Raw genomic sequence first — 15829 nt, 5'->3', positions numbered from 1 at the left:
CTCTACGGGCTCACCGAGCGGTCTGTGATCTTGCTATTCCGTGTAGGCCAGATTTGCCCATTTATTGCCTATCTACCTATAAAGGCAGTTGTGACTAAGGCTTATGTCAGGGGTCGGGAACCTATGGCTCGCGAGCCATATATGGCTCTTTTGATGGTCACATGTGGCTCGCAGACAAATCTTTAATTATACTTTTTTTTTTTTTTTTTCATTAGACCAGACCTTGTCTGGCGCGATGCGATGCCAGAGGCGCACAGTAGTAGCAGTGCTTGGAGAACAAAATCTACACCAGCATTATCACTTTACTATTATCTATTATTTCACAGAGTTTGTACCAGCCGGAAACCTGTGAATTGCCGTGCCTAAAACTGTGCGCTCCCGTCTCTGAGAAAGAGCGCACAGTTGCGGGGACGGGATGTTAGAGGATGAAAGCAGAGGGGGTGGGGGGCTCGGTCAGTAAGGTGAACCGCGCAGGGATTGTAATAACGTAAAACCCGCTGCCCGTCACTCACTGCAGCGTGTGAGAGTGTGTTTGTCTCCATGTCTGTCTCACATCTACAGAACATTCAGACTACGATCACGTTTAAAGTCTCAACGCCTGCATGAAGCAGAAACTCACCACGTATCAACCAGACTAGACCATCAGCAAAACTACCACGAGAAATACTCATCATTTATTAGCAACAGAATAACAATGTTATTAAAAAGAATCCACAGACTTATTGTACTTTAAAAGTGTTGAATTTACATCAAATACACACATTCATTTGTATATTTAGTTTTAATCATATTGTCGCGGACTGAGTTTAACTTGGCTGTTGGGCCGCGTTAAAAGTTCTGGAGTTCCTTAAACGCATCAAGCAGAGATCTGATTGGCTCTCAGTTCTGTCGCTCAGCCTGTTGTTAGGTAGTTTGGACCAATGGGGTTCAGCTATGGGCCGAATAAGGGAAATGGGAGGGCTGGAGCGGCAGGAGCGAATATAAAGTTGGGAGAAGCGCTCTCTCTCGTCTCTGTGGGAGAGATTGAGGAGTTGCTGAATTAATTGTACGGCGTTTGTTGTGGTCTGCAGTAACCAGAATAGAGAACCCTAAAAGAGGTTAAGTCTCCGTGCCTCAGTGTGGGAAAGGGACACTACATTATTGTATGGCTCTTTTGAAATTACATTTAAAAATATGTGGCGTTTATGGCTCTCTTGGCCAAAAAGGTTCCCGACCCCTGGCTTATGTTGTCATGATTTTGTGTATATTCGCTAATGCGATTCGGATGGACAGTCTTCACAGCTGTGTTCCAACAGTTACCCAGGATCCTCCGGGTCTAATCCGACCTCACAAAGGGATTTATAGAAAACAAACCCTCAGCACGGTTTGTTTTTTTGCAGTGACATAGATTAAAGCCCTCCTTTAATCTGCCTGTCCTGAAACAGAAGGGCGAGTTCGGTAGCGGACCGAGATGCTGGGGTCCAGATACCACCTTCCACACCTGCAGGTGCCAAGATCAGAGAGGAGAAAGTCAGACTGCAGGATGAAAGGATACCACAGAGTAGTGATAGAGGACAAACATATCATCTCCTGCAGGATTTTTCCTCTCATCAACATTAGCATCCCGAAACTGAAAGCATTAGGGCTCATAGTGAAAATGCAGCTGAAGCTTAGATGATGAATCATCTTCCATTAAAATGAAAAGCTTTCTCTGATCTGTATGAACCTGCGTTTGAGTGTAGTCATGTGGTCATTCTGCACATAGGGAGAGGGGGGTGGAGGTTAATATAACGCCTGCAGCCAGAGCTCAGGGTTTACCCAGAGATCCTGCATCACATGCGGACACAGGGATGGATGCTCCATTGGGGTATTTTTAACTTCCTCATACACAGATGACTCTGCCTCAGCTGAGGCCAATTAGAAAATGCTGGAAAAATCCCAACATCCCCCATCAGGGATGGGGGTGACGTTTCCTACATGACATGAAAATATGAACTTTCCAAGACTGTAGTTGATGTTTCAGAGGTTTGTGTCAAATATTCAATTTCGTCCCACTGAAGCTTTCATGAACCGTGAATGAAAAGAAGACCCGCCTGGAGCAACATCGAGGTTTGAAACACAGCGAGAAGTATGCGTCTCTGATGACAACAAACAACATCTGGACAGTTCTTTAGTTTTTTGCTGCTGATACTTGTCTCCTGCTCAGTTTCACCAACATGAAAAAAGGTCCATCTGAGCCGGGGACAAAAGGGAGAGTTTGTCTAGAGTTGAATCACAGATCTTGTGGCAAGATTGAATTATCTGCAGTAAACCTACTTCAGAGGTCCACAACAACAAGAACAGAAGCAGAAATGAGATTCATGAAAAACAATGTCAAGGCAACAAAATAAAAGCCTCATTTCTACTGAGCAGTATGGTCCTGTACGGTACGGTCCAATTAAATGGTAAATAGCGTATACTTATATAGCGCTTCTCTACCTACAAGGCCCAAACGCTTTCCAGTCACAGACCCATTCACCCAATCACACACACACATTCACACACTGGTGGCGGCTCTGCTGCCGAACACTGGCGCCAACCTCCCACCAGAGGCAAGGTGGGGTTCAGGGTCTTGCCCAAGGATACATCGACTCATGGGCGTGCGAGGCAGGAATCGAACCTGCAATCTTACGATCATGGGTCAACCACCCTACCGCTGCACCCCGCGCAAATGTTAAGAAGGTCGAGCAAATTCAGGTGAGCGTTTCCACTCAAGGTTGGACGGTCCCGCTGCATGCGAGATGAAGCTATATATACAGAGTATTTAAGTTCGTTTTAGAGAAGATTGCGGACAGCAAAGAGAGATACAGGTGTTTTCTTGGAGCTTTCTTTTGTTGTAATGACCTTCAGCCAATCAACAGGTTTCAACAGTAGCTCTGCCCAAATCGGTCCGTTCCACGTTTCTATAGACTTACAAGCAACGGGGGCCAAAAAAATGGTACAGTTTATAAAGGACATGCTCAAAATACTAGACTGGTCTGAACAGGTCTGGACCGTACCGCTGAGTGGAAACAGGGCAAAACAGGACAATGGAAATTTGTCAATCAAAGCAAAAGAATAGGCGTGTAACAATTCGTTTTAACAACAATTCATATCATAATTTGTAGTTGACAATATGATTCATAGTCCATATTGGTTCATTCTGAACGATCCGATTTGATCCAAATTAGTGACTTTGGATTTACATCTTGCCTCAGACAGATCGATCTGGTTGGATCGTAGGAATAGAAAGTGATTCATCGAATAAGTCAATCAATTGTTACACCCCTACAAAAGAAGCAATGAAACAAAATCTATGTTTGATATTATACTATTTTTTATGACAAAAACCCTAAAATATAGAATCATGAACTCCTTAATGACGACATTTTAAACTAGGAAATTCCACTTTACCTACCCTAATATTGCATCACTGTTGCTAGGAAACACAATAAAAGCTGCCTAGGAAACTGTGTTTCTTTGAAACCTACTTTTGCTTCATGATCTGGTCAAAAAGAAGCAGTAATAAGCAGTGAACTTTCCCTCTGAAATGATGCTTTGCATCACCAACATGTCACATGCATCAGCTGCTGCAGAGCAAAGTCTTGGCTAGGTAGCCGTTACCATGACAACAAGTATCACATGGGGTGTGTCCAAATTGGAGGGCTGCGTTCTTCCTGGGCTGGATTTGTTAGCTGCTTACGTCACAGCGCAACGACAAGTGCCGTCCAAATTCAACGACTCCTTCCAAGTACGGCCAACAAATGCGGCCTTCTTTTTCCCAATTTAAAGAATTGATCTGGTGTATCCTCATATGCTGCCCATATCCCAAGTTGCATTGGCGCCGAACACCAAGTTGGATAAAGTAAGCCAGGAAATTTTTGAGCTCCATGCCTGGTTCACTACTCCTCTCTGTCCTTTGCTAGGCGACAGGACATTCGAAAATGGATTGGCTGGACCCGGCCAACGCCGCCCGGGAAGGCCGCGGCCATTCAAGGATGTGGCCCTCGAATTTAGACACACCTGTATCTGCTTCTTGTGAAAAATATTTTAAAAAGATTAAATTACTCACAATTGATGTGATATTTATTTCTTACTTAAGTGACCATGGTGTAAGTGGGACCATGCCCTTCAAGATGTCCATCCTCAGAAATGAATGGACTCAGCTGAAGCGTCCTTTAATTTCTGATAATGACGCCTCGTTGCACCTTTTACTCTAACTTTTCTCCTCTAAAATTATACTTTTTTTCCCCAACACTCTTCCTCAGAACAACAGGCCTCCTCTCCCATTTCCACTTCCTGAGAGGACCCTTCATTTCTGCCGCTTATTTAACAACATTACCCATGAGCCCCAGCTTTACTTCACCTTGCATGGTCCCAATGTGTGTCCCAATGTGTTTTTGGGACCAATGCATGGTCCCAAAAATCTAAATTTAAAATGGATATAGTAAGAAAACTCTCAGCTTTTTTTTTTACATTAAAAAGAAACTTTAACAAAGAAAAAGGCAGAGTCAGAAATGGCACTTTCCAGACACTCTACATGAAATGCAAACGTTAATGACCTGGGCCCGGCTTCCACTGAGCGCTCTGAACTCGGCATCCTGCCGATGACTCACCTCCTACATCTGAGATAATAAAGACAGCCTGCAGGAGAACATCCCTGCACACTGCAGAGAGGGAACATGACGTTTTGCCTGCCAGTGGTCAGCCGGGAACGGGTTAGAAGTGGACGGAAGTGTGGGGGAGGGTGGAGGAACAAAAGGGTGCACAAATCAAAGCGAGATTTTCAAAGACAGGCCGTTATGCAATCGCTGAAAATGCTGCTTAAAAGCATTGCTGAGAGTCTGTTAGCTGCTGTCAATCAGCTACACACTTGCAATTACGTAAGGAATGGGGTAGTCCTCCCAATCCCAGCCCAGAACCCATGTCCTTGCCGCCTGCTTGCAAAAGCATGCTCCGATTCTGTTTCAGCTGGATATTTGAATCCAAATTTAAAAACAAACTACATAAGTGCTGAAGCTTTGATTATAATGTTCAAATTATAAACGTATTTACACTGCTAGGTTCTAAAAAATGTGATTAAGTGGGAACAAAGTGAAGTTTGAGGCTTTGTTGAGTAAAGCCTACTAGCATATCAAAATAAAAGGCCTCCTAATAGGGTTGGGCGATGTCCCCTAATTTGGCCGTTGACGATGTTTGCTGTCAACCATCGGGATGGACGATGACATCGTTGGGGGGGGGGGGTATTTTTACATTTTTCGTTCTTATATAACTGCTATTCGTTATTTTGCTTTTTTCCTTTTATTTCCCAACTAATGGTTAATCCGTGATGATCCAGTATAAACTGAGGGAAGTGACTTTTACAGAAAAAGTAACAAGCAAAATAGAAAAGAAGTGGTCCGCTCCCGCACTTAACTAGCGAAGTGGACCGGCGGAGGGCGGATTTACAGCTTTATGTTTGATGGGAGGGGGGGGGGGGTACATGAGCGGTATGTGTGGGAGATTTAAGACTGCGATCCGTCCCGCAGCTCTAGGGGTACGAGCTATCAAACTCAGAACCGGGTCTAAAAGTGTGTGTCTGAGCACAGCTCGGATCGTCAGCACACACAGCGGTTTGAGCTTCAAAGCAGAAATGTCGCTCAGTCCTTAGAAAACATTCAATCAATCACGCGGATTTGTGTTTCCAGTCGTGTCCCGACTAAATAAAGGCTGATGTTATTCACAGGATGCAGCGCCACCCAAAGCTAATGTTGTTAGCCCGTGTTAGCATACTGCTAATCCTGGCTACGTTCAGAAAAAGCACTGACCACACGGATTAAAATTCAAATGATGAGCGAACAGGTGTTTCATAATAACCGTAACATTATTAAAAGCACGTTTAGAAGATCGTCTCGTATTTTACCGAGCTGACATGTCAATGCATATAGCCGCTCGGCGCTGTTATCGTTTTGTATTGAATTGTTACCTTCAATAAAGTTTGGAAAAAAAGCCGCTCGGCGGAAGTTGTATCCTCTTCCGGTTTTCAAACTGCGCATGTGCGAATACTGCGCGTGTGCGAATGATTTATTCCGACCGAAATTGTGACCTTAGTGAACGTTTTTATATTCTGAAAACATTTTTCTGGGCCCATGTACACGGTTGGATTCTAATCCGACTATTGATCCCATCAGAATATTTTGTACATGTAACCGCGGCTTATGGTGTCGACGCGCAACGTGGCGGGGGCGTGGCATCACGATGGTGGTCTCTCCATCGGGATGTCAGTCACCCATCACGATGGACGATGATATCGTCCATCGGCACAACCCTACCTCCTAAATATGAAATACCCACCAAAGTTATCGTAAATAGTAAATGCCGCTCTGGAGTACAAGCCATAGAAGCTAAAAAAAATGCACAATAATAATAATATAAACAAAATAATAATAATAATAATAATAACAGTTATTCCAAAAACCCTAAACTAAAGAACATGCTTACAAGTCATTTCTTTATACTCTGTGTCACTTTGGAACAATTCCACCAAGCCCTGTGTAAGCGGCCCTTCTTCTTCTGCATTGCTGTCAGTAGCAAATACTGATACACACTACATCGCCCTCTAGCGGTTGTTTGCATTTATTATTTGAAAATCGAGCCATAGTATGCAAAAAAACCCGCAACTTATACTTAGAAAAATGCAGTAGTGTACAGTGTTCCCTCGTTTCTCATGGGGGTTACGTTCCAGAAATAACCTGCAATAAGTGAAATCTCCAAAGTAGGATTACAGATGTTTTAAGGCTTTAAAGTCCCTCACTACACACTTTCCACACTTTTCCCCAGACAGACATGAACATTTTCACACTGTCTCTCTCATTTAAACTCTCAAAGTTCAAACCTTTGCAGAAAAATACATGAAATATAGTAGAATGAAGACAAAGATCTGATCACGACTGAAGATGTATGTAAATTTGGCAAACTGAAAGCATTCTTGAGAGTAGACACGGCACAGTCTCCTCTAAACCAGAATGAAGAACAAAAGGTGTTTAAAATCAAAATTTTAAAAAGTCTGCAAAATTGCACTTAACAAAATCCCAGAAACAGTAAGAAAAACAAAAGCTGAACCACAATATAGTGATGGACCACTGTACATTAAAAAAAATAATAATACTTGAAACCAGACTGTAAAAAAGTTTACTTCAGGTCGGAAATGTAACTTTTAACATGGGATCCAAGGTGGATTACTACCTGTTGCAACCTGCCTTTAATAGTCTTTATGGAAATGCAAAATGTGGTACTTCCCTATTATGGTAAAATTAAAAAAACAAAGGTGTTAATATACATCCTCCTTTTTGTATTGTATTCTAGAATTTTTAATACACTTGTTGTGGCTCCTTTTTTTTATCTTTCCAGGTGGAGGTAAAAAAAACAAAAAAAGTTATGGACAAGATTAAGTCATATAATACTAAGGCTACCAATGAAGGGTGTGCATCACAAACAAATTCTTAGGTTTAACCAAATATACAAATACGTCAGACATAACACACTACCAAGTTTAGAAATAGAAAATCCTGTCGCAAAAGAAATGCCAAACAAAAATGTTTACACAAGAAAAGCTCGTCTAAAATAGAAAGGATAAGAGTTAAAACAATCAAAAGTATAAACTCAGAAACTCAAAAAAGTTCATGCACAATCAGACCACCAAGCTCCTGAAGAGACAACAAATAAAAAGAAAAAAAATCAGAATGAAATTTGAGTCAATAAAATACCAATAAAATACCAAATGATCAACATGTATCCAAAAAAGAAACAATACCAAAGAAACCAGACTGAAGCACAATTAAAAAGTGGAAATGCAAACCGGTCACAGAGCCAAATAAGTGACAGAAAAACTGGTTTTAACAGGAGGACTCACTAATGTTGAGGTGGCAGAGACAACATTCCACACAAAGAAAACAGACAAGTAACAGAGCTGGCAGGTCAAAAGATTCAAGGAAAACAAAGGAGGCCTGTCATGGGCATTCTGAAACAACAAATAGACAAGAAAGCCAACAAATTCTGTCAAAAAGACACATTATTAACCTGCAAATAAATGAAGTGCCAACCTTCATGATGGATGATAAAATAACAGTAATAGATCTAGGACCATTTTAAAAGCAAACAATTGTCATTAAAAGCCAACTTTAGTTATGAGACTCATTTAGGGATTTAAATTGAAAAAGTCAAACTTTTTTAAAACAATGGTACGTTATATTAAAGCGGATTGTAAAAGTCAAGAAAAGTAAAGATCAACTCCATTGACTGAATAAATAATAAGGTACTGGTAGACCCTTTGAGGGATATCATGGGTGTTTCTCTGGAGAGCAAAAAAAACCTCATTGAAAAATGTAGTACTATGAGTAGAACTCTTCTCTTGTCGCGTAACTCAGCTTAGGAGGAGACGTCTGAGCAAAGACCCTGAAGAAGGCAACAACACCAGAATGTTTGATTCAGATAAAGATAATCTTAGTTTGTTCCCTATATGGGAAAAAAATAAATGTTAGAACTAAATATGGAGGAGAAAATGCGATTCCAGTTTGATTTCATCAAATCCTCATGATCTTGTAAATATGAATCAATGTCAGAGTAAGATTCTTCGGGAAATTCCAGGACCTTTTGAAGCCTTTTGAACTGTGTGTGGAGTTCTCCTTCCTTCAAAGAACCACAACAAAATATGTTCGTTTTTTTTTTTTTTTACTAGCTCTACAAGCATTTCTTCAGGGGAACCAGGACTGTGTGTTGTGATAAAGGTCCAGTCAGCAGAATTAAAGAAAAAACCCACCTATGCTTTGTGGGCGGGACTGTTGGCGTTGGGGTGCAATCCATGGCACACGTGTGTGCACAACCGTGGCTAGTGATCCGTAGGGATCACGGTTCCGCCATGATCCGTTGCATCCCTAGCTTATAAGGGTCAATCCTTGTATCTCTATGACCAGTCTAAATCTATTATGTCATGAAGATTACTAATTTGACTACTAGTCTTTATTCCTCTAAATTGAGCTCTTCAGCCAACTTTCTTCCTTCCTTTTTTCCCCCAAAACAATGGCTTTTGCTCTGTCATAGTACAACAAGAGGAAATCTGATTGCATCTGGACATTTACCAACTTGAAACAGCAACATAGAACGTCTAATGGACTGCAATGACTATTAGAGCTACATTAACCAGGGTGTCATCTGCATAAAACAAGTGTTTGGTCTGACCTAGAGAGAGCATGTACAGGTCAAAGAACACAGGTAAAGATTTAAACCCTGAGGCCTTCCCCTAGAAATATTTCCAATAGTAGGATTGTAGTTTCATTCCATACACTTCCCTAAAGGTTTCTTTTTTTTTCACCCTTTCCTGTTAAAGGTCACCACAGTGAATCAGCGTTAACTGATTCAAAGGTTTTTGGCACCAATTTTTTACCAGCAGTGCAAACACTGGGGGACTGGGGGGAGTAAACGAGCATTTAAACAGTAGAAAACAATACATGAGAATCAGCGATGTTGATGCTGATAGCATTAGCAAGAAAGGTTTGTCTATTAGGGTTGTAACAATAAATTAACTTATATTGTATATGATATATATTATACTGATGGGAATTGAATTATTAAAATGAATTGTTACACCCCTATTATCTAGCCTTTTCAACTCAAAGTTGTAACAGCAGTTTTCTCTACTTTTGCTTTGGTTCACAGAAAATCTGCATTCACCCAGAGAGTTTTTCTTCTGGCAGAGCTATGTTCAACCTTCTCTGGTACAAGCAAGTCAACAAGTTTTGCAGTGAATGTCATCAAGAACCAAATCAAGACAATTTGATGTTAAACTTGGTTACAAACCAAGAGCCTCTATACACCCTAACCTGGTGGGATGACTCAATCTTTTCCCAACAGCCACATGTGTGTTTTAAGCATGCAGAACCAGCATATTAAATATAACAAAGGAAGGCTCAGGAGGACTCCAATCACTGTGTTGAAAACATCAACGGCTTTGTTCGTCTGAGTCTGTGTGGGTTTTAACATCTACTGCTCACTCTCAAGTGATTCAACAGTGTACCTACAATCAAAATATGGTCAAAGACGGTGGAGATGACAGAGAGCAAAAAATTATTAGGAGCATGTTCTTGCCTTTAAAACACCAGCAATATGTAAGGTGTCCCTGCTGTCTAACAACACGGATGTTCAAGAGAAAAATAAATTCACACATCCACTGTTGCTCTAGAACAGTGTTTTTCAAACGGTGTGCACTAGTGTGCCGTGGGAGATGGTCAAGTGTGCCGTGGGAAATAACCCATTCAATGATCCAAAAACATTTCCCTTCTCCAGGATATCAGCTCTGTGTTCATCTAAACAGGCACTGACTCCTTACTACTCAGTTAGGAATATAAAAGATCGTAAAATACTTTTTTCTTTGTGTTTGTTTGATTCTATTAAAGACATTTTGATAAGAATGACTTTAACGCGATTTAGCTGCAGCTATAAATGTTTTCTGAAAGGTCCCGCCCCTTTAACTTTCTGCACCAATCATTCTTGGGGGCTTAATCACACGTCATCAGTCTGACCAATCAGAAGTGGTTAAAGTCTTCACTTCCTTGTTCCGATTGTGCTCATAAAGTCTCTCAGTTATAACAAAAAGACCGGCGGCTGTTTGCACTACATCTCCCATGATGCATTGGGTTAAAGTGACAGCGTCCCAGCGCACAATGAGTCTATCATGTTAAACGTCTTAAAACCACAACGAACACACATCAGACAGCTTTTAAATCTTAAAACTTAACTTTTATTACATCTTTTATAAAAAACAGCTGCAACTTCCAGCTATTCTGACACAAATATCACAAACATGCATGTGAGATTGCGGAGGGGCTGTAGATCAATACAGACTATGAGTTTCTCCTTTTTTTTTTTTTTTTTTGGATGCTAGTGTGCCGCGGGATTTTTGTCAAGGTTAAAGTGTGCCGTGGCTCAAAAAAGGTTAAAAAACACTGTCCTAGAAAATGTCTTTAAATGTGGCAACCACTTCTCTTAGATCAGAAAACATTGAAAAACTTTCAGGTGATTAATTCCAGTAAAACCAGATTATTATAAGACTGTTTACTAAAAGTGTCTTATTGCTAAGAGAACAGTCCTTTGACATGGCTAGCTTTATAGTAGTCACAGATAAATAGTCTTAGGATGTTGAACAATACTTATCGATCTGTGCAGACTCTATTGATTTCCTTGAACTAGTTGCTAATTGCTGATACAGGGAACACACTGGTTAGTCTTCTTTCAGTCCTGGTTTGTGTTAGCAGCAAAGATCAGACACAATCCTTTGGAACTGCAGCCAGAACCTCAAGTTTCCAGACCAGGAGCCTTTGGAGGGTGTTTAGTCTCACCACAGGGAACCATTAACCAAGAGAGCCAGAAATTCTCCCTCCATGGCCAAGATTTCACCCACTTGTGAGGTGGTTGCCTCTAGGACATTAACGATTGTCTGAAAGTCTTCCAGAACAGAACCAGCTTAGCTGGATAGAGACTCAAATTACACTGCAAACTGTCACCCTATACTGAATAAATCACACAGCCGGATCAGCATTCAGATCTGTAAGTTAATAGAAGGGATGCCGTAATTCTCGGTTTAAAACCGAACCCTACGCTACACCACTGAACCAAATCGAGGGGGAAAGGGAATCGCTGCATCACAACTGCATACCAGTACGTTTAAAGTGTGGATCACGTGTAAGAAGTATTGTTATTTATTGTTTAAGTACATCATACCAGGAGTAGTAAAAGCCAACTGAAAGCGTTTTCTGCATTGTTACTTGCTGATTAGCAATAAAAAACAGGGTTTTCTGGAAAAAAAATGAGTTTGTATTTTGTAATACAAAAATCAACCAATACAAAATTGTGACCCACGGAGGAACCAAATCGTGGAGAGTCGTTGCACTCCTACTTAAAAGCCCAGTTTTAACCAACAAACACTGCAGTGAAAGGAAACTGCCAAAAAACAACAACAATTGAATAGATAACAGAATAGAATAACCCCTTCAAATGTTTTCATGAATAGAAAATAAAGCAATAACTATGGAAACGATTTGAGAAATTGCCACATCTGGGCTGGGATACCAGTCAAGTTCAGTTAAACAGTGAAAACACAGCGGTGAATAAAACTGAGAATTGGTAAATTTGCTAATAAACTCAATTCTAAAACCTGCTCTGAACTCCATGCAAAATAATCCCAAGACTTTAAGCTAAAACAAAATGCATGTATCTTTAGAATAAAGAACTTGTGTTTTTGCACTTTTCTATGTCCACCAGAAAATGGATGAAAACTACAAAAACATGTTATTGTTTCAACAGTGTTGGTTTTGTCTCTTCAGGGCTCTGCCAACGAAGTGGGTCAGCGTCACCTGGCTGGCAGGTCAGGCCCGATCGTCTCACACCTCATATGCAAATGAGAGCTGAGTCACAGTTGAGAGCGGCCGAGCCGATGCTGTTTCCAGAAAAGAGGAGAAGAGTCGTCCAGATGTTGACAAAGCCTCAGAGAAGCAGCAGTAAGTTGTGATGACACTAAAAGGGCTAAGCGGAAGATGATCAGCATTTAGGATCTAGCTAGTCAGGGCAAATTTAAAACCTTTCAAAGTCTCAAGAGCTATAGGGGAGAAAACAGACGGAGAATGGAGCGAAAGAGCAAGCACAAAGAGGAAACAGGAGAAAGAAATCAAAGCAAGGACAGAACAAATGGGAGAACTAAAGATCTCATGAAAGGAACAAAGCAGATCAACAAGATCTGATTATCAATCCAGTTCTTTGCATCAACTGACACCTGTTAACAGTCTTCATTAACAGACAGCTTAAATATCAGAGGAATCAATGTACACAAGAGCTTTAATAATGATAAAAGCCTTAATCACATGCACGCGTAAGGGTGCTGAGTTTTTTTGGCTTGTAGAAGGTCGTAGACAGGTGCGGCCGTATCTTACGGGGAACGCAGGTGTGTCTTGCAGTCTCCTTGCAGAAACGTCGTCATTGTCGTGCGTGTGGTAAGTGTATCGTGAAGTATTTGAGAGGATAATCTCAGTTGCACGCATTTATTACGTACGGGTGATGCCGTCGTACGTTGCCCTTACGCCGCACTCTAGTGCGTTAGTAAGATGCGAGTACTGGCTCCTTAATGACTGCGCACAAAATCCCACACACAAGGTGTATGCAGGTGATACATAAGCACCCATAGGACATCCATGCAAAATAAGACCTGATTGTCAAATTTCCCTTTTTTTATATATATATATATATATATATATATATATATATATATATATATATATATATATATATATATATATATAACAGAGGCAAGGAATCCACACTAAACTTGAACGGCACTAACGGGCTCCTGACCCAGTCTGCAGGATTTTGGAGAGTTGAAATGATGAAAGATCCGTGTGACAACACATGTGCATCTCACCTATTTCCCTCTTACTTTCTCTTTTCTGTAGAGTAAATGTTTGCTACAACCGCCTCCACCACAAACATTTTCAGTCTACAAACTCACTGAAGGGTCTACAGCCTTGATGATTTCCTGTGGACCACATACAGGTTTGTCCATCTTTTGTTCCACAGACGGACCATGTCCACCCATAAGGACAGTCGTGACTCTCAAGCCATAAAATCTTTCCCCTGCCTTACTGTCGTATGGCCACACAGAGCCTCGTAAAATTTAGGATGACTCTCTGTCTTCCAACCGATGGTTCTGCACTGGTGTTAAACCAAAAAAAAAATTAATAGAAAACAAATTGGTTGGCGCCAGATGGAGGTGCAAACTGAAAGAACTCATGAACCCATGCCTCCAAAAACTACAGGCGTGCCAGTTCTGTCACCAGTCTGACTATATATCTGAATTGGTTTTTCAACCACAGAAGCCCCCCGATGGCGTGTTTCCATCCCAATGAGCCTCATCAACCCATCAGTCCAACAACATCTCATCTGAGGACGATCAAACTCGCACAATGGGCAGGAGCCTAGAAACTCTGAGGGTTCGGGGATGTGCGGAGGCAGATAAGAAGCTTTAATCAGTTTGGAATAAGAGCAGAGACGCACATGAGAGAGGGAGCAGTCTGGAACAATCCTCTTAATGATGAAGCTGGGCCACATGTTCAGATCCGATTTACAGCAGTGACACTGACGCTTCTGCAGCTGAGTTCTGAGGACATCCAGGTTCATCTGTCTCATTTATGGATGAGAAAAACTAACTTATGTCACTGATAATAAAGACAGCAGCGGTCAAAGTGCAGCAGCACCAGATGACCCGACGCCGTGTGGGATTTCCTCAGCTCTCAGATGTAAACACTGCCGTCCTACCTTCGATGGCGATCACGTGCTCCCTGATCTGGTTCTGCAGCAGCGGCTCCTCCACGCGCTCCAGCAGCTCGTAGATTGAGTAGATGTTCGGGTGGACCGACTCGAACCTCTGGATTTCCGCTCGGATGGCGGCCGAGTTGGCGACGTGCTGCTGGTAGTTCATCCCTGCTATGGGTGGCCCCACACCACCACCACCACCCACCTTCCCTCAGGCAGTAGAAGACGGTGACACTTCACGCCCCCCTCCACTGAATCCTCATAACACTGACTTTTTAATACGAGGTTGAGCTTTGCGCGATCCGGATGGCGGCGGTTCGGCCTCCTCTACATCCCTCCGAGCCCAGCCTCCAGCCGCGGGCAGACGGCTACTTCTGTCCGGGGTAGGCAGCTGTTCCCCGGGGAGCCGCGCTTCCCAGTTCCGCTGCGGTGACAGATGTGCGGCAGGCGGAGCACCGCTTCCCCATAGCCCTCCAACCCCGGGCGAGATTAAAGCTGAGCGTCGGGCGCGTGCGAACAGATCAAAGGAAGCTTCCAGAGTCGGGAATTGACATCCAAAGGGACGCGGAGGATGAAAGGAGGCCTGGTTGCTAGGTGGCTAAAGCTAACAAACTAGCTTCCAGAAGCCGGGAGAGAACAGGGAAAACTCGGTGCTTTCCAGCTCAAAAATTCCGCCCAGCCTTTGGCGGAGCAAGGGCTCAAATCCATGGAGAGAACAGCGAAGCTGCCTCTGATTTTATCCCGAACAAGCAGCGGGAAACTCCCGGCTAAACACCGGACAGTCAGTGGGTAGTTAAGTTGTCGGATGCCCGCTCCGGTCCTCTTGTTCGTCTCCTCTGCAGGACCAGCTGCGCGAAAAAAGCGCAATAAACCTCCTCCGCTCGGGCTTCACTTCACAGAAGCGGCATCCCACGCTTGTACCAAGCCGCCCCTAGCGCCGTGAGCGCGGCGTCCTCAAACAGATAGGTCCCGGAACGGCGTGAGACGTCCCACAGATACCTCCGCGCCGAGCAGCGAGGTTCGTCCAGTGCAAGCTGGAGCCACAGGATCTCAGCCGGGAACGTCATTACCGTCAATGTGTTTCCTTCGGAGGATCGAATTACACGCCACCATTTTTACACTTCCGCTTTCAGATTTCAAAATAAAACTTAAATAAATCATTTAAAAGTGTTTGCTAACACACACATCTATCTATCTATCTATCTATCTATCTATCTATCTATCTATCTATCTATCTATCTATCTATCTATCTATCTATCTATATGTCCATATATGTCTGTATATATATATATATATATATATATATATATATATATATATATATATATATATATATATATATATATATATATATATATATAAATGTCTATCTATGTATGTATATATATGTATGTTTCTATCTATCTATCTATCTATGTATATAGATAGATAGATAGATAGATAGATAGATAGATAGATAGATAGATAGATAGATAGATAGATAGATAGATAGATAGA

The 15829-nt window shown here is 42.0% G+C and overlaps 1 protein-coding gene across 2 annotated transcripts in view; it reads right to left on the bottom strand.

Annotated features, from left to right (window-relative positions):
- LOC101165954 (arf-GAP with GTPase, ANK repeat and PH domain-containing protein 1) overlaps window positions 1–15438 on the bottom strand; it is a 131309-nt gene extending 115871 nt beyond the window's left edge. For both annotated transcript variants that reach the window (XM_023964318.1, XM_023964321.1), the window contains exon 1: window positions 14335–15438. In XM_023964318.1, the coding sequence (XP_023820086.1) occupies window positions 14335–14497 (163 nt within the window). In that variant the 5' untranslated portion in view covers window positions 14498–15438. The remainder of the gene's footprint in view (window positions 1–14334) is intronic.
- Between the last annotated feature and the right edge of the window lie 391 nt (window positions 15439–15829).

Source organism: Oryzias latipes, chromosome 2, assembly GCF_002234675.1.
Source record: "Oryzias latipes chromosome 2, ASM223467v1".
NCBI classification, from domain to species: Eukaryota; Metazoa; Chordata; class Actinopteri; order Beloniformes; family Adrianichthyidae; genus Oryzias; species Oryzias latipes.
Note: the sequence above shows the minus strand (reverse complement) of the source record. Positions and strands in the feature narration are given on the sequence as shown.